At 52.0% G+C, this 19,328-nt stretch overlaps 2 protein-coding genes across 2 annotated transcripts; one reads left to right on the forward strand and one right to left on the reverse strand.

The window, feature by feature from the left end:
* The first annotated feature begins 6,319 nt into the window (after positions 1–6,319).
* LOC130589271 (vitamin D3 hydroxylase-associated protein-like) lies at positions 6,320–16,390 on the forward strand. The gene is made up of 15 exons (XM_057390545.1): positions 6,320–6,671; positions 7,987–8,100; positions 8,401–8,544; positions 9,695–9,828; positions 10,224–10,430; positions 10,910–10,950; positions 11,167–11,291; positions 12,490–12,615; positions 12,698–12,795; positions 12,947–13,046; positions 13,144–13,187; positions 13,631–13,670; positions 14,091–14,199; positions 14,458–14,603; positions 15,294–16,390. Exons 1-15 carry the CDS (start codon positions 6,453–6,455, stop codon positions 15,417–15,419), a joined length of 1,773 nt encoding a protein of 590 aa, XP_057246528.1. The 5' UTR covers positions 6,320–6,452; the 3' UTR covers positions 15,420–16,390.
* Positions 16,385–19,233, reverse strand: NSUN4 (NOP2/Sun RNA methyltransferase 4). The gene is made up of 6 exons (XM_057390514.1): positions 19,054–19,233; positions 18,058–18,479; positions 17,764–17,918; positions 17,443–17,597; positions 17,214–17,338; positions 16,385–16,808 (listed from the first exon to the last, which is right to left on the reverse strand). Exons 1-6 carry the CDS (start codon positions 19,231–19,233, stop codon positions 16,535–16,537), a joined length of 1,311 nt encoding a protein of 436 aa, XP_057246497.1. The 3' UTR covers positions 16,385–16,534.
* Positions 19,234–19,328: the final 95 nt, after the last annotated feature.

Here is a 19,328-nt window from a genome sequence, read left to right on the forward strand (position 1 = left end):
ATCATCTGAAGGTCGTTGCTGGCCCAGCACATTAAATGTTGCCCCTTTGCATGCTCTGTGTGACCTTTTCCAGCTRCAACCTCCTACCCCAATCTGTACAACGTGCTCAACTTCCCTGCCGGGGCAGTGTCGGTCAGTGCAGTCACGAGAGCTGATGAAGAACTGAAGCACTACCGAGGGCACTATGGACACGCTTGGGACAGGAGGCTGAAAGAGATCAGCAGGAAGAGTTTAAGTCTCAGCAACTGTCAGTGACACCTCTGGGACAACATCCCAAGGCTTGTCTACATGTAACAAGAGTGGGAGTTTGTTTAGTAGCACAGTTTGCATCTGCTGTTTTAGGATGTGCAGTGCAGCCAGGCTGGTGTTTGTCAGCCTGACAGCTGTGCCCTCGCTCATCTCCCTCTGCTGTCCCTTCCTGCCATGTCCTGTGCCTGCCCAGTGCCCTGGTGCCCTGGCTCAGMGCTGTCCCTGACTTTCTCAGGCTGTGTCAGGAGCCGTGGGATGCCCRTGGCTGTGCMGTGCGTGGCCCTGCCGTGGCAGGASGAGCTGTGCCTGCGCTTCATGAAGGAGGTGGAGACTCTTGCCCACAGCAGGAACAGAAATGTGTGATTTCTGGGAACCAGCCCCCAACGTGATGGCTTTYCACTTCCTGCCCTTCCATCCAGCTGCCTTCTACCTGATACAAAGCAAAATAGACAATGAGCTAAGAACTCTGAACTAATGTTTCGATAGTGGCCCAAAATCCTGTTTAAAAGTAGTCAGCAAAAATCGTGTCTCTAAATTGTCCTTCATTGTTAAACTGAGTAAAAAAAAAACCCAAAAGAATGGACTGAGAGTTAATGCTTGACCAAAGGAATCCAATAACAGCAGTTTAATGATATCTGTCATGTGGTGTGAGACCAAAGAGCYGTTTATTGCAATATTTCACTTCCARCACTGGGCAGGAGCAGATGTTTGTGGGAGAGAATAAGCTGGTAAGTGCAGGATTCCCTCTCTGGCTGTGCCATTGTTTGGCTATGAGACTTTTTGGCAAAGACTTGCAGTCAGCCCATGGGTTTAAATAGCTGCCAAGAGACTTCTCCTCCACAAACTTGTCCCCTTCCTGAACTCATTTGCTGTCTAGAGCTCCACACCATTCAGCAGTTAAACTGTGCAGAGAGCAGTGCAAAGCTTAATATCCTTTATTTCACCATAAGCTCTGAGAAATATTAACTGGTCTGTCATCACTCCCGTTCCTCATTATTTCTCCCAGTTAAGCAATGGGAAGATTTGCGTGTTTATTGCCTACAAACACTTTGGGGAAAACTGAGAAAGCATTTCTGTGGCCACGCTCAGGCCATTACACTGCTTGGTACTTCCAACAGCATCGTGTGCTGTTTCTTGACCCATCCTTCACTTTCAGTGGGGAGGAAGGGGCTGGAGGAGAAGCTGGGAGTGATGAAGGAAAAACAAGCATGTGTTTAAACAAAGAATGATCATTAGGGATGATTCCTTCCTGAAGCCTGCCCATTTCTCCGGGGGTGACACTGCCCTCGGTATTCATCTGCCTCCCTGGGGCTGGGCAGGGATGCTGCAGYCATCCAGCTGCTCCCCGTGGTCTCGGAGCAGCAGGTCTGAGTCACACAGGGAGTGTGACTGTCACACAGCCTGAGTCACCGCGTTCCGATCCCTGCAGAGCTGGWGAAGGTCCCTGGCACAGCCCTGCCCTGAGGAATGCCCTGCTCCTGCAGGATTGCTGTGGGAGCAGCAGCCACGGAGCCCCTGCCTGGGGGGAGCCTGTGGAATGACCCTGAACCTCAGAGCAAAGCGTTTTTAGCTGTCCTATCCAAGGGAAGAGGGGAACCCTGCACTAAACAGGGAGAATCCCTGGGTACCCAGATCTGAGCACGCACAGACCTTGTCCTGCAAGAAAAGAACGGTGTCCTACACTCCTGTACCCCTCCACCCCTTTGCAAGGCTGAACCAAGAGACAGAGTCCTGTTTCTAAAAGAATTTAATACCCCAGGCACTCCAGCTGCTTCTTGTGGATGGTTCTAGAAGGGATTTGCTGTTCCTCCTGCTCTCCTCTCCTGCCTCCAGCCAGATCTCAGGATCCTGCAGCTCTCGCTCCCAGATCAGCACCCAAAGGGGATTTCTCCCTCTGATCCAGCAGATGCTGAAGGAAAGTGCACAGGTGCTGGGATAARGCTCTCCTGGCACTGATGTAAATGGGGTGGCAAAGACATGTCCAGAAGAGGGTGGACATGGTGTGGTGGAAACAAAATACAGATTTAGGGGTCTGTTCCAGAATTTAAAGATCAGGTAAGTGCCTCAGCTGGGTAGAGCACAAAAYACCTTCCTGAGTAAAACTTAGGGCCCTTCTCAAACCAGATTGCCCATGACATCAGTTGTCAYGGAAGCAAAAATGTGGAGAGAATGCCCACAAAAATGTGGGCAGTGTGATGCTGAGAGCAGTCTGGCKAGCTCAGGGGCTGAAATGCCAGCAGAGAAAGACTTTTAGTAGGTCATAATTTTAGGTTTTCAGSAGAGTTCTTCCTCCAGACCTCCTCCAGGCTGGAGAAGGAATGTCACACCAACCAGCACAGTGCTGCTGTTTCCAGCCCATCTGCAGCTCCTTCACCAAGAGCTGCTGGCTCRGGCTGTGCAGCCCTTGCAGACCTGCACTGCGTGTTTGCAGAGGCTCTGACCAAAGTCCAGGCTTTGCTCTGTCTCAGGGATTTATGTACAAGTGCAGCTTGTGCCAAAAGGGCTTTGTTTTTACAAGTTTCTTTCATCTTCAGCACAAAACCCTGTGGTCTTTGATCATTTTCCCTCCACCCTCTCTTTAAATCTGCCCTCCTTAAATCCACATTTCATTCTGTGGCCAGATAAATAACCAAGCAAGGCTGAGATATTGAGGCATCAGAAAAAAAAAATCCAGCTTTTTATTTGTTCTACTTCATTTTGCAGGACTTCCTCTTTAGTTTGCAGGTCACACTGTTGCAGAGTCACAACACCAGGAGCAAATAAAACTCTTCAGAAGGACTTACATCACCACAACACAAGTGCTCCCCTCACAGTATCCAAAGGACAGAGCTCTCTATGTAGCAGGCAGTGGCRGAGAACAATACGGACACAAACATTCCCAGGATCCCAGATATTCACTTCAAGCAAGTTTCCAGGAAGGTGAATTTTCAACAACCCCAAGTAGCTGAAGTAGCTTAAAGCAAATGTTTAAAAAGTGGATGAAATGAAACACCTGGACATGACAAGACTCACCCTTGAAACACAAAAAAACCCCAGGAATTAGGGTTGGTACATCCTTCACTCTGAAACAGCTGTTTGCTGCACAAATCCTCATCTCTTCAAATATGGTCTCAATCTGCTCTTCCTTTACTCTTTTTTTTTTTTTCTTTCCTGTCACTGCTCTCCTGGTGTGCACTGAGATCACCCAGATTCCCACATTCCCTGCCTGTCCATGGGAGAGCAGTGAAAAGCCCAAATTCCTGCTGGGAACATCCCAGTCCCTCACCATCAGGGCACCAAAGACTCCGCTGTCACTCAGTGGGGACAGAGCTGTGCAAGACACCAGATGTGACGGAAGAAGTAGGAATGCTCCTTGGATTTCTGGTGAAGAACTAACAGCTCTCTGCAGCACCTTTTATGATCTTGTCTCTGCCTTGYAGAGCAAGTTCTGAGTAGGATCCCTACAACCCACATGGCTATGGAAAGGCTGAAGGAAAACAGTGCCGTACCCACAAAAGTGGGAAAGATGTAGGGATGGTCAGGAGAAAAAGCAGCCCCTGCTGTCAGAGGTATGAGAGTTCTGGGAGTTCTCTCTTCCCATCCTATCTCAGTTTATCAGGAAAAGCCAACAGCATCCTGGCTGAGCAGCATGAAAAAGGGTTGATGGAGGCAGACCCTCACCTCTCAACTGATATTCGTGGTGTTTGGARAGGTGCAGGTTCAGAAAGGGCAAGTTTCTTAGCAGCTGTCGTGTTCTGTGAGTGCTGGTGGAGTTGGATCAGGAGTGAGGAAAGTCTTATGCTTCCTATGGATATTCCAGGGTGAARTGAGTCAGAAACTGGAGAGTTCCCAGAAAATATTTATTCAGCCCTCTTAGCCAACTTCAACAAGTTCCCCAGAGGRGACCAGCCCATTTCACTATGATTTCACTATTTTGTGAAATGTYTTTAAAATTCTTTCAGAGCAGCATGGTTAACATGCCTCATTTTGTAAATAATTTTGAAAAACAGCATCAGTTTGGTTACAAATGCAGGAACACAAGACACAGCTGTCAGGGTTTATTCTTTGTCATTTTAATCAAAATGGACTAAAAGCTGACTTAATTTTTTTTTTACCAATTTAGAGAGAAAACAGTTCCGTTATAAAAATTTCTGACAAGACCCAGCCTGCTTGAGAGCCAAACCTACTGTCAGTGAATCAGTGCAGTTTTGCTCTTGCAAGCAAGGATGGTGCAGCTCTTGCTGGGGACAGAAGGGGACTCTCTGACTTGGTTTAATCCCTTTTTTCTGAGATGGTCCAGAGTGAAGGACATATGGATGCCACAATGAAACCCCAGAGCAGCTGTTATAGGCTGAGTCTCCTTGTGAAAAGGGTCATGGGGGCTTTCACTGAACTCCACCAGCGAGTTTGACCTTGGACCTGGATCAATTCAGGTGACAAAATCAACACAGAGGAGTGAATATTGACCTGCGAGTCAGGCAGGTCTGTCTCCTCTGCTGTGCACTTGAGATTTGACTTGGGAATTCCTTTGCTTCCTTCCTTTAGGTTCCCTAAGGTTTGTGGCCTSGTGGCAGCAGGAAGAACCACTCCTCGGGTTCATGAAGGATGTGGAGATGGATTGATAGGAAAAGGGGTTTCCTCAGCAGCATCCTGCCTGCTGGAAAAGCAGCTGTGCCTGCTGAAAAATCTGCCCTTTGAAATTCCAGGTCAGCCAGGACACAGCTGTCTCTGTTAAACATTCATAGTGGCTGAAGGGCAGCTTCAGGGCACCAGTCAGGGTGCAGATGTGGAGGTCAGTGCCCTGACACCTCCCAGCACAGGCAGAAAACCCTCCCACGCCTGCTCAGCCCTTCACAGAGGCTTTGATGCTGTCACACAGGCCAAGAATGCACCTCTGCCCCGGGAAGTGGATTCCTGGACCTGGGCATCGCTGAGTGCTGTCCCTGCTCCCGTGTGCTTCAGGAGGCTCCTGCTGCAGCAGCACCACGGAGCAGGGTGGGATGAGCTGCAGGAATGTCCCTGTGCTGTGGCTCTTGTCACACCAGCCCTGCCATAGCTCAGGAGGGTCCCCCAAGGAAGGGGGGACACAGGGAGAGGCCAGCTCAATTTGTCACCACACTGCTGCCAGCTCTGRAATGTTCCCTCGAGGGTGCCAAAGGCAATTCTGTCCAGAGTCCATCAATTTCTCTAATTAAGAACTAAGATAACATTCCCAGCTGACACAAACTGTGACAGAAAACAACAGTGAGCTCTTAGAGCTGCTGGGAATGGACACAACAACGGACAACTGAGCACCAGAGGACCACATAGCTCTGAAGGAAGAGGGCTCTTCAGCCTCCACTCCAAATCCAGTTCCACCCTCTGCTGGAAGCGTGCAAAGTTGTGTAATGCACAGCCCATGGCTGCCCAAACACTTTTCCCAAGGAGGGGACCCACAGGGAGGCCCMACCATCCAAAACCAACAGAGGAGGTTGCAGACAGACCATGGCTGACCTTGGCTGGGCCGCTGCCTTCAGCTCTGTGTGTGGTTCCTGGTGTTTGCAGGGAGAGGCCTCTGTGCTGGACAGATGTCAGACACCCGCCATTCCCATGTCTGCAGGAAATATTTTGCTTCTGRCCTGCGAGACTGTGGGATTTCCCACTCTAAGGCAACACCAGCATGCTTTGTCACAGGAAGGAACAGCCTCTCCTGGTGCATGAGGACACCACAGCAGTGCCAAAACAGCCTCTGGCCATCATGGGAGCAGCAGAAGGGACTCAGGGAGCCCAGGGCACCCCACAGCTGTGCATCCTCTCAGCATGCCACTCCCCAGCCCAGTGCAGGGAAGCCTTGTTATTTCAAGCTGTTTTTTCCTCYTCTCCCATTGTCSTCCCAGGCTRCACAGGAAATAGGAGAGCAGCTATKTCTTTCCTTCATTTGTTCARTCGATCCYACAGTCCYCCCCAACGGAGAACTTCCCACAGCCCAGAAAGCCCCTACAAACCCAACAGCCAAGGAACACAAGGTTCATTGGCCAAACTTCACGCTCCCCACTCGTGGTTAATCATTTTCAGTGCACGCTCCAGCTGCAGCAGCTCTGCAGGGGTCAGCTTTGGGCTGAACTATCTGAACTATTTGCTGACCCAGGATAGTGGTGCTGGGGGAGGGATGGGCCTGGGGACTCAGGGAAGGTCTCCTGCACCTGCCTCGCTTTTCTTTCTCACTCCATCCCCCGAAACCAGAAATGCCCATGGCGATGCAGCAGCAGCTGAGGCAGCTCCTGCCGGACAGGAAGGTGGACACTKCTGCTGCCCTCGCCCTGCTCAGCGGCTCCGTGGCAGCCGTGGTGGTCTGGAAATGGCTGGGCAGAAAGRTGATCCAGAAAAAAATGGAAGAAGCTCGGAGGACCCGGGATGAGGGCATGAAGAAAATGGCAAAGGCTGTCCAGCAGTTCAGGGAGCAGGTAACCCATCCTTCTGGGGGGTYTGAGTCCCACTGGGGTCTCTGCTGTCTTTCAGATCCTCCTTCCAGCTCATAGCCCTACAGCTTTTATAAGGAGGAGATGTGCCAGCAGCCCTCARCAAGAGGAAAGGCTGCCTTGGGAGAGAGGGAGATCCCTGCCCTCCCCAAGCTGGATGAGATGTGGTGGGAGTCTTCARCCTGGGGGATGTGAATTGCTCACTGAGAAGAGGTTTTAGAACAGCACGGGTGATGATGCACTGGATCTTCATTGATCCAAACCCCAATTCTTTCACGATCTCAAAATGTCTCTTGCCGATAATGGGTAGAAGCAAGAAAGCTTTTTCCTCTACGTAWCTCTAAGTTTGCACTTCTGTTACACCCCATACCTTTGTCTCTAAAACCTGGCATCTGAATGGCTCTTGGGGTGTCTCCGAAAGAACTTTTGCAGCGTTCCCAGACAGTGGCACCTCCCCTCAGGCTGCCCAAAAGATGCATGATGTAACCTAACACTAACAAACACAGGGTTTTTGGTGTTCCCTGGGAGCAGCCAGGAGGTGACACGGGGGTGAATGRGCCAGGCACCCAAGCAGTGTAGCCCTGAATTCCTTTTGCAACACTCATTTCTATCCACCTTCCCYTTCTCTCCATTCACCTTGGAATACRTGCAGGGTAAACCAGCTCATGTTTATCYAGGTAACATACCTGAAGATAAAGCACACCAGCTGCAAGTGATGCGTATTTCTACAACCTTTTTTCTTAAATATGTAACTGTACAAATATAAATACATGGTACAAAACCTGGAGGTGCTGAGAACTGCCAGTCTTCTCTACCTGAGTAGACCTTTTCCACGTGTGAGTCCCTGCTGACTTCCTTGCTCTTTGATGGGCTTGAGCTATTAAATGTTGTTCTTAGCCTGGGCTGTCCTGTGCTGTCTGTACTTGTTCTGAGGGATGAAAGGACAGCCTGAGACTTGTGTGCAAGGACTTTGGTACCTCCTGCCCTGGGCAGCGTTTGTTCAGCTGAGGTTATGTCTTGGACAGTGGGTAAAGCCCGCTGTGCCAGGAGGAGCGCATTGCCAGGTCCTCTGCTGCCGTGGATGGACAAAGCCCTTCTACACCTGGGTTCCTGTGTTTGCATCCTGCTTGTGACACCCAAACTCAGGACAAAACACTTGGCAGCTCTGGTTTTGAACCCCACACGCAGGATCTGCCTTTCCAGCAGCTCTGTTGATAATGCTGACCGAACTCAAGAGCCTCATCCCCTGAGCCAAAGGGGGATGCTGCTGCCCTGGATCCCCTCCACCTTCCCTCTGCAGGTCCCCAGTGTCCAGAGGGATGCCATCCTCTCCCTGCCCCTGATGGAACTCACTGGAAGGCTGCGGGAAGGGTCTCTGTCCCCCAGGACTGTCCTCTACACCTACTTAGAGAAGGTGAGTGTCCATCTGCAGTGAGACGGACAAAGCAAATCGCTTACATTCCCCATGCCCTGGTGTGTTCAGGTGGCTGAGCAGGTCTTTTGGAGCTGGATTGTGGCAAGCCTTTAATACAGCAGATATTAAAACATGCTCTGTCTCCAGATCCATCACTGGATTGGTTTTTTGAGATGGCTTGAGCTGGGATGCTCTGGGGGTTATTCATGCCAAGTTTTGTAGGTCAAGGTAGCTGCTGAAGGCAGCTGTGTGATGATGCTGCTCTTTCCCAACACCTGCTCCTCCGCATATCCCACACAGGCCCTGGAAGTGACCCAGCAGACAAACTGCCTGCGACACTTTATCCCAGAGTGCGAGGARCAGCTCCAGGAAATCCAACGGCACCAGGAGAAAGGGCTGCTCTACGGCRTCCCCGTCAGCATCAAGGATCACATCGGCCACAAGGTTCTTCTCTTTGTGTTTGTGGGGTGTCCCATCGTGGGCTGGGCTGGGTGGTGAAGTGGTGGGACACAGAGGWTGGGGAAGGGGCTCAATCCCTCCGTGCTTGCACCACAGGGAACCTGGCTGTGTCTGAGGCAGCTGCAGTGGGCACTCACTCACTTCCCCTACACCCAGTGGGGTGGGGGAGAGAGAACAGAAAGGGGAAAATTGAGAAGAATTATGGGCTGAGATAAAGACAGTTTATTAGGTAAAGTGCACACAAGCAAAGCAGAAAGAGTAACTCATTTAATGCCTCAGGCAGGGAGGGGTTCAGCCATCCCCAGGAGAGCAGGGCTCTCTCTGTGTGATGGGAACTGGGAAAGGCAAGCACCACCACCCCAAACATCCCCTTCCTTCTTCTTCCTCCAGCTTTATATGCTGACCATGACTCCATATGGTATGGAATGTCCCTCTGGTCAGCTGGGATCAGCTATTCTGGCTGACCCCTCCCCAATTCTTGTGCACCCCCAGCCTCCTCGCTGGTGAGGCAGCATGAGAAGCTTTGTGTGACCCTGCTCAGTGGTAACAATAACATCCCTGTGTTATCAGCACTGTGTTTACAGCACAAATCCCAAAACACAGCCCTGTAGCAGCTACTGTGAAGAAAATAAACGCTCCCTCAGCAAAAAAACAGCACAAAAGTCCATCAGCAGAAAAAAAAAAAAAAAAAAAAAAAAAAGAAAACCAGGGATGGATAGTTAGAGATACAAAAAATTTCTCCTCTGATACGTGACATAGCACGGGCTGCACAAGGCTGCCGGCTCTAAGCCCAAAGCAAGCCCCAAATACCAAGGGTATGTGAAAAAGGCTCACACCCTGCTTACCTGAACACCCACTGGTGAATTCCCTTGGACAGCAGGAYGCTGGGTTTGATCCTGAGCTGGTGCATCTATGGAGCTGCATTTGGGTCAGGGGAGAAAAGGAGTGTGGAAAAGAGCAAGGACAGTTTCAGGAGAAGCTTCAACCCAAGGAGTGCTTGGCCAGCCCTCTGCAAGGGTGGAAGGACAGGGACTCGYGAGGGGGTGGGCTGGTATCAAACACACACCAGGTGATCCTTCCAAAAGAACAAGGGAACTGCACTGACCATGTCCCTCGTCACTTCTGCTCTCTGCAGGGGCACTTGGCGACCTGTGGGCTTGTGCAGGGCCTGGACACTCTGATGGAGGAGGACAGCGTGCTGGTCAAGGTTCTGAAGAGACAAGGGGCCATCCCGTTTGCAATGACCAACGTGCCACARTCCCTCTTCAGGTGACACACAGCATTAAAAATCTTCCCTCTGGTTGTGCTTCTGAAGGAAAACCCAGCCTGTAGGTCCCTGGGCAGCCTCCTCTCCAGCTCCTGAGATGTGGCCTGGAAAATCCCTCTTCCCTTATCTGGCAACAACCTCAACCGAAATTGCTTTCAGATAAGATTAAGAGGGGGAAAAAGCTACCTGGGGTTGAGAGAAATCACTTGTGCATGGGAGGGATTAGGAGGGGGAAAAAGCTACTATGGGCTGAGAGAAAGCACTTGTGCATGGGAGGGATTTATGGGATGAAAGGATGAGTTGGCTATGCCCCACAGGCTCTCTGTAAGGAAAAGCAAACAAACCCAAGGCATTCAGCTGTCCCTCACAGCCCCTCTGCTGGCTCTCTTCTCCCCAGCTACGACTGCAGCAACCCCAYCTTCGGCCGGACCTTGCACCCCTTCAACCACCACAAGAGCCCCGGGGGCTCCTCGGGAGGGGAGGGAGCTCTGATCGCAGGGGGAGGCTCCATCCTGGGCATCGGCTCCGACATCGGCGGCAGCATCCGCCTGCCCTCCAGCTTCTGCGGGCTCTGCGGCCTCAAACCCACGGCTGAGAGGCTCAGGTGGGTCTGGGWCTGCCCTGCCAGCCCTGCTCGTGCTCAGGCTGGGCAGAAGGGCAAACTGCTGGGTGAGTGTTTGGAGGGAGAAGAGAGGGTTTTGCTTTGCTCAAAACCTCTCCCAGGAGACAGCATGGTTAGATTTTGTGGGAAATGGGAGTATTTTCATTGTAAATCTARCCTGGAGTTAAAAGTAAAAGGGGTTTGAAGTGGTTAAATAATGCCAAAATAGAATAGTTTTGGTGAAACCAAAACTAAGATTTGGAGGGGGTTAGGTTTGTTTTGTTTTAGGGGTTTTTTTAAATTTTATTTTAGCCAAAATTTCATTATTTTAGTCATTGTTTCACATGACTCAATTTAAATACCTGAAATAATTTCTGTCTATTTCTGGTCCTGAGCTGGAGGCCCCACTAGGCTATTCAAACATACTGGCACTATCTCCCCATCACTAAAATGACAATATACTTCTTTTTCTTTCCCCACAGCCTGTCAGGAGTGACTGGCCCTATCTACGGCATCCTGGCAGGTACATGAATTTTAAATTCCTTTTCCCTGCATCCTGTGAAGAGCCTGATGCTCTCCTGCAGGCCAGAGGAAAACCTGAGACMACAAATGCCTGTCTGGAGTCCATCTCAAACACCCCACCTCATTGCCTGCTCACCCCAGCGTGGCTGTGCAGGGGGGTGGGCAGCTGTCTGGCACATCCATCTGCTCACTGTGGTGTTTGCTCTTGTCCCACCAGTCCCCTGTGCTCTGGGCCCCATGGCCAGGGACGTGGACAGCCTGGCCCTGTGCATGAAGGCGCTGCTCTGCCCAGAGATGTTCCAGCTGGACCCCTCGGTGCCCCCCATCCCCTTCAATGAGGAGGTGAGGCTTTCAGTCAGCAAGCCTTGGTTCCTTCCAGGGTGCTGCACCGCTTCAGGAAGGSTCCAGTTTTCTTTACCATACTGGTTTTCAGCAACACAGTTCACTTGGAGGGCACCGCTCATAGTTATTATTAAAAAAAAACAGTGAATGAGTAGTTACCCTGTTTGTCTTCTCAACTGCAGATTATGGAATTGAGAGAACTCAGGAAAGAGTGGGGAAGAAGGCAACACTGGGACCAAATAGCTGGAGATTTTTAGGGGAAGATGAGGCAAGATCAGAAACTGCTGCAGCAAATCTCTTAACACAGGGTGTTCCCTTTCCCWCTGCAGCAGACCAGCTTCAGGAGGCTCTTCCACCTCCACCCTTTTTAGCAGTGGTTGAATCTACTGGTTTGGAGTGTCTGTGCTCTTTCTGAAGGGCGGGATGAAGGGGAGGTTGGAGAAAAAGACAGGAGTAGACATTTGGAAAAGACACCTCTAATTAACAAACCAGAAAATTAGTTAGTCCTTGATATTTGGAGCTTTTGTGCAGATATTTTGATATCTYGAGCATGGGAGCAGATCTACCCTCAGCAGGGGCATCATTTGTCACAAATGAGTAATTTGGGTCACTTAAAGAATCACTGCCAAAGGCATTTTTACAGGTTTTTTTTGCAGGAATAAGCAGGGTTTAATACAAATTTGCAAAAGGGTGGCAAAGTTCGATGGCAGGGTCCACTCTGTTAYTTATTACAAAGATGAAGCATCCAAAGGAAAATCAGCTCAGAGTCACTTGGAATGATGTGCAGGGAGACTGGGGATGCAAAGGACAAGGGTGCAAAGAGGAGGAAAGACCTCCCCATTGAGTCACAAGGTTCAGAAAGGACCCCTTGGCTTTCTAAATTCCTGACAGAGCCACGGTGCAGCTGATTCCAATACTAGACCAGGACTGGTCAACAGCTCGTATCTATGAATTTAATGCTGTAAATTTAATTTAGTGTCACTTAATCTAATGTCCCTTAAAAGGGAAATACAAGGAACAGGGGACACSCTCCCACTGCATCACAAAGTTCAGAGGAACCCCTTTCCTTTCCTGATGGAGCCTGGGTGTGGCTGGATCCARTCTTAGTGCCAGACCTGGTCAATAGTGAATGTCTAAAGGATTTTCACAGCAATCCCATTGGGAACAGGAACGCTAAACCAGTATCTCTTCACTCCAGGTGTACTCCAGCTCCACTCCCCTGCGGGTCGGGTACTACGACACCGAYGGCTACTTCCCACTGCCTCCCTGCATGAGGAGGGCAGTGAAGGAAACCAAAAGGGCTCTGCAGGCAGCCGGGCACCAGGTGAGCTCCACCACCCCCATATTTGGGTCTTGGGAACTATTCACACCCCCAGGCCACCACATAATCCTTTGTTTTGGTGCAGCTGGTGCCCTTTTCTCCACCTCGGGTCTCCTATGTGATGACTGAACTGTTCATGAGGACGTTTTTTGCTGATGGAGGCCGTGCCTGGTTGGATGTGTTGTGAGTAGGAGCTCTCTGGCCGTGGTGCTGCCAACAGCTCCATCCCCAGGCTGGGAGCACAGCACAGACAAAAGATCCCAACTCTCCCACCCAAACTGGCAACACTCAGGTCTCTGAGACAGAGCAAACAGCTTCTCTTGTCGTCCCTCAGCACAGGAGATATCATAGATCCAGGCTTGAAACCACAGGTGAATTCCTGCAAGATCCCGAGGCTGCTGAAGAAGCTGCTGGCTCTGCTTTTCAAACCTCTGGTGAGTCCATCCGTCAGGACAGGAACAGGGGCTTCCCAGGGTGACACAAGCTCCTGCACCCCATGTCATGTCCCTAAGGAACCTCTTGCCTTCCCAGTTTCCCCGCCTGGCTGACTACCTGCGTGGCTTGGCTGGAATGAGGTAGGATGGAGCTGTCCCCAGGGATGTCCATGGACATGGATGGTGCCTTCTCCTCTATATGTCCACAGCTGGGGGGGACTGGACTCATGACAGGCTGTGATCTGCTCTCTGCAGGGCTGTCCTTCATTCCTGGACAGGGCTTCACTGCCCCGAGTGATATCCTGGCAGGAATGAGGCACTTGAATGGATAAGGTCATTACAGGAAGCCTGTGGAGGAGATGAGTATTAAATCCAGGCCATCAGGGAAACCTTCTCTCCAGCACTTCCAGACATTTGCTGCTTAATTGCTTGGCCAGGTGCCAAAGGAAAGTTTAGGAAGATTGTGAAAGCTGTATTGTTTTAAGCAATTCTAAAATCACCAGGGCGTATCGACCCAGAGGACTATTTAAGCAATTTCTCCTCCTCTTAAAGYTTAAAGATGTTGCTGTGATTTCCACCTGCAGGTCAGTGAAGGAGATGTGGGATCATCACCACCAAATACAGGTGTGTTTTGAGGACTTTGTGGCATCGTGCTACAAGTTGAGGCTTTAGGGCAAGCGCCAGGTCGGAGAGTCATCGGTTTGGAAAGGGGCTGTGCAGGGGAGAGGGTGCTGGGGAAGAGACAGGATGGACAGAAAGGCACAAGAGGAGAAAAATGGGGTAGATGGGCTTTGAGTCAGCCCAGACAGGCCTTCACTGGTTGTCTGCAGTGCTGATGCCCAGGCACAGTGAAGGCTGTCCTGGGCCTGGGGATGGCTAAAGAGTGACCAATTCCTGGCCAATGTCTGGAATGGAGGGAAACATGCTCCTCTGCCTCTGTCCTTGAGCAGCACTGCCTGCTGCTGCCTCCTGAGGTGTGCCTGGAGAAGCTGAGATGCTCCAGGCACGGCCATGGCCCCGTGACATGGCCCTCTCCCACCGCAGGTGTACCGCTCCCAGTTCATCCGCCGCTGGAAGGAGCTGCAGCTGGACGTGGTGCTGTGCCCGGTCCTGGGGCCTGCCTTCACCAAGGGATACCCCGGGAAACTCCTCAGTAAGTGAGGCTGGGGCCTTTCCAGGAGGGCAGGGAAMCACAGCGGCTGAGAATGGAGGGAAACATCCACTACCATGGAGCTTTGCCACCCACCCAAGCATTTTATGGGAWTTAGGAAGGGAAAGTAACTACCACAGAGCTCTCTGAGACGGTGGAGACAGACACACAGTCCTGAGCAGCTTCAGTGAATATGGAATGTGTAAGTTTGAAGTAAGACAGGAGGCTGTGACTGTCTGCATCCTCTCCTGCTTCTCTCAGCTGCCATCTCCTCCACGATGCTGTACAACGTCTTGAACTTCCCCGCCGGGGTTGTCCCYGTCAGCACCGTGACCGAGGCGGATGAGGAAGAGCTCAAGCTTTACCAAGGATGCTGCAATGACCCCTGGGACCGGGCACTGAAACAGGTATGGAGAGTGGTGGAGCAGAGACTGCTGATGGCTGCTCAGGTAACAGTTTCACTGATATCAGAGGCCACTAAATACCTCCATCAGTATGGGCACAGTGCAAAAAAAATCCAGTCTTCTTTATACACCCCTTTGCTAATCCCCAAATCCATCTCCCATGTACCCCTTGCTTTTCTCCCCAGCCCCCTAAAAGGTAAATCACTAAGTTTTGGGGGGAGTGAAGGAGTTTCCCCCAGCCTGTGTTATAGGTTGAAGCCAGTAAGGAGCCCAGCAACAAAGCTTCTGGGAGCAGGTCCTTACAACAGCCACACTCCACAGCACCGCAMTGCACTTTCCTCCTGCTCCACGATGCCCTCAACCAGGCCCAGGCTGCCAGTSAGGCATGGATCAGGAATGAGGATGCTGGAGGAAAAAGGCATCTGGCTACAAGACAGCTCCAAGCAGAGCTGGGTGGGGTGTGGTGGGGGKAAGGTGTGTCAAAGATCCAACCTGAGATTTGGTAACCATTCCTATCACAGAAGAGCAAGAGCCTTCCCACTGCCCAGCACACCAACAGGGCTCAAACCCCAACCTCCCCACCCTCTGGGMTGAGCCACAGGCCTAAACCAAGTGGCCTTTTGGCCTTTTCCCAACATCTGCTGGAGGTCTGAGCCCCCGGGTGATCCCTGACTGTTTGTGCACCCACTGCAGGCTGTGTCAGGCACCGTGGGGATGCCCGTGGCCGTGCAGTGCGTGGCCCTGCCGTGGCAGGAGGAGCTGTGCCTGCGCTTCATGAAGGAGGTGGAGACCCTCAGCCGTGACAAGAGAGTGGCATAGTCACCAYGGTCCCCACGGGAAGGGACAGCACTGCACGATGCCACCAGCGGTGCAGAGACTACAGCGAGGAGGGGAGGAGGAAGGAAATGCCACCTCCTGACCCCTCTGCTTGCCATTGGCAAAGATCCTGCAAGGAACCACCCTGCAGGACTGGCTTAAGACTGGTTCAACAAAGATAAATCTAGGAATGCATCTTTCTGCAAGGATGTTGTGGGGCCATCACTCCTGCACCCCCATTTCCATCAGCGCTGCCTCTTGCAGGAGCAGGGTGGTACTGAGAGGAAAGGATTACAAAAGTTCAACGGTATTTTCCTGCTGGCACTGGAGTGACTTCATATGGATGTAACCATGCGCTGCCCCATGAGGAATACAGCCATGTCCACCCTTCCCATCGCTGTATTGTGCTCACAAAAATAAAAATGTAACTATTAAGTAATTCTTATCATAAACTCCAGTAATCCTTCACTGACAGTATGATTCTATAAACAAAGTCACTGCTCAAAATCATACCAGCACCTGCCCACTGAACATTAAATGGTATCTAGCATGGGAACATTCACACTTTCCCACAGCCTTCCTATCTGATGGCAACAGTCACTGGCCTCTCCACAGCACCATATCTCCAGCGTCCCAAGCACATTTCCAGCCACACAGGAAGGGCATTCTTAGGAACCCCTGATTTCAGGACCTCAGGCTGCTCTCTCTGAAGGCASATATGCAGAGACAGATGCAACTCATTTATGCAGATGGTGAGATCTGGGACAGAAAGGCTGAGATCCCCAGATGGTGTTTGTTAACCCAAACCTGCTCATGTAGGATCAAAGCAGCCAGACAGGAGGAGGAGAGCAGGGCCATTTATCCTGTCCCACASAGATGGAAAAATCGCTCCCTCTGATAAGACCTCTCTCTCTTTCCTAGATTAAACACCTCAGTCTCAAGCAGATAAATATTCAGGAGACACCACAGCAGGTCTTTCTCATTTATTCCCTATGTCTGCAGTAAAAAGCAGATTTCCTTTGCAACATTTCAGAAAGAAAAATRAATATAAAGCAGTTCTGCTTTCCCTAAAATGTTGGGGTATTTCCTGACAGCAGATGGACAGTCTGTCACCCTTTCTACACCCGACGTAATTTGCAGAAATACATCGGCCCAAAGTTGGCTGTGAGGTGAGGCAGGACAAGCTCCCCCAGCCGGCAGTCCGAGAAGAAGGAAAACGTGTCCTGGAAAAGCGTCCGGAAGTGGCTCAAGTCCTCMACGTGGATATTGATGTTGAACTGGGATCCTGCAACGTCCAGCGCCCTCTCCACCACACACTCGTTCTGCAGCGGGGACAGCGAGCACGTGGAGTACACCACCTCTCCTCCCGGCTTTGTGGCGAGAATCCCAGCCCTGCAGCAAGAGGAACGCACACAYTGTCACGGGATGAGGAGGACTCTGMRGGACACAGACATTCCCACCYACAGGAATTGAGAAGCCACACCAGGGAACTCATGGGAAGTGATGGACAAAGCCCCTTGAATGCCACATGAGACCACCACCCAAATCAACTGTACCCATCCTGTTCTTTTAGACCCTTTTCCCTATATCCTACAGCTGCTGCTGGGGACAGGAAAGACATTCTGACCAGGAATATCTGCACTTTCTTACACWTACTATGATTTGATGTGTTACAACTATCGCTCTTCCAGAAAACTACACACAGTTTCCACTGGGAAATGGGGACAAAGAGGAGGTTTTGGTGCTGGGGAGCTGCTCCCAGCACTAGGGGAACACAACACAGCCGAGCTCACTCACATCAGCAGCTGCAGCTGCAGCATGGGCAGCATCTGACGCTCCTTGGTTCGCCTCTTGTGGAAGATGTTGTTGTCCTCCTCCATGGCAGAGTGTCTGTCTGTTGTGCAGGGCACATCCACCAACACCTGCAGCAGCAGAGGAACCACCTCAGCCCCCTGTCAAGCTCAGCGAGTCCCCTCACGTGCCCACCTCCTCCACCCCTACCAGCAGCTCTCTTATCAAAACCTACCTTATCAAAAGTGCCACCTTTCACCTGGTCCCAGACCCTTCCATCATAGGACGTGACACTCACAGTTTCCCTGACTTCTTTGGGGACRTAGCTATGGAGAATCTGGTGCAGCCTCTTTGTCCGGGAAATGGAGATGTCATTGGCTGCCAGATGCCCTGACAGGACAGAACAGGCACACTGGGAATGTCACTTTTGCAAAACCACACCCGATTCCCAACTCTCACACCCACAGATTATTARTGGTCAGACATTAACGGGGACAGCACACTCTTCCAGCCCTATTTCACACATGGGAACAAGGGAACACCCATCTCCACTCACCACAAAAGCCAGTCTGCAGCAGAGCCAGAGTCTTCCCACCGGGAGCTGCACAGAGATCGAGGACAAAGTCATCCGGCTGCACACTGAGTGCCAGGACRGGCAGGAGAGATGCTGCATCCATGAGGTAATAGTCGAGGAGCCCCAGAGCATCCGGCCTGGATGAGTTTGCACAACAAAAGCAAATGTTGGAAGGGAAAAGGAAACAGAAGAGCAGTTGGAAGTGAGGATGGGGACATATTGAAGCAGCCCCTGAGGTTGGCAAAGACAGGGGCAGTCTGTCGGGGTATTTCTCACCGTGCAGGGCGAAAGCGCATGATGTCGCCCCTGGGGAAGGTGTAACACTTGATTTTGGAGCTGATGGAGGTGCAAAGCGGTGGAGACGTCTCTGCCTGTGTCACCATTCCTGCCTGCATCACAGTCCTGCCCTCACCAGTCCCCTCCTGGCACCCTCCGGCCGCTTCCCCCTCAGCCGCACCCCGCTGCCATTGCTGCGCCTTTTGGGGCGCCTCAGAAATGAAATCAGCAGCATTGAGCAGCTCCAGCTCTTCGGGGACGTGGTTGGCAGCAGCGAAGTTGTTGAGGAGAGCCCCGTATTTCTGTTCGCAGAGCAGCCCGGCGCGCACCGAGGGCCACAGGGCCCCCAAGTGCAGGCCGTAGTTCATGTCGAAGTGGTGCAGAGCCAGCCGTGTGGATGGGATGCGAGGGAGTGTGGCAGCCTGGTGGGGAAATAACAGAGGTGTTAAATACAAAATACCTCGATAACCCAATACCCCCACCCTCCCAGTCTCCATGTATTTCTGGGAGAATCCAGCACTGGGTTCTGTGCAGCCAGGAGGCCATGGAGCCTTTCTGCAGTGTGACAGGACCCGAGGGAATGGCGTGAAGCTGTGAAGGGGGGTTTAGGATGGGTAATAGGAAAAGGGATTTCATCAACGGGGTGGCTGGACACTGGAACAGGCTCCGCAGGGAAGCGGGCACAGCACCAAGCCTGAGCTCAAGAAGCATTTGGACAATGCTCTGAGGCTCAGGGTGGGATTGTTGGGGTGTCCTGCGCAGGGCCAGGACCTGCATCCTGATGTACCCCTCCAAACTCAGCAAATTCATCCATTGAGGATCCCGTGAATGGCCGAATGGGATGGTGGGGTGGGCTGCACACAGAGCGGCGATGCGGGTGTGAAATGGGGGAATTAGAGGGGGATTTGCGCTGGGGTGCAAAAACTGGGGACAAAACGGGGGTGCGAGCAGCGCCGGGAGGTCCGGGTGCTCTGGTCCCGCCCCGGCCCCGCTCACCCATTTCTCCTTGTGCCGGTGCCGCCGCGGCCCCGCTCCCGGTATGGCTCCCRRTCCCGGTAYRGMTCCCRMTCCCGGTATGGATCCCRMTCCCGGTMCGGCTCCCAATCCCGGTCCCAGCCCCGGTCCCCGCCGCAGCAGCGCTGCCGCCGCCCGCCCATGCCCGCCCAGCGCCGCCATCGCCCGGCGCCTTCCGGGGCGGGACCGGGAACTGCTCCGGCACGGCGGGGAAGGGCTCCGAGAACCCGGGAAACGTGTCCGTGTCCGTGGGTATA

The sequence above is a fragment of the Malurus melanocephalus genome, unplaced genomic scaffold, assembly GCF_030028575.1.
Source record: "Malurus melanocephalus ecotype Western Australia unplaced genomic scaffold, MMel_1.1 scaffold_28, whole genome shotgun sequence".
Classification (NCBI taxonomy): Eukaryota; Metazoa; Chordata; class Aves; order Passeriformes; family Maluridae; genus Malurus; species Malurus melanocephalus.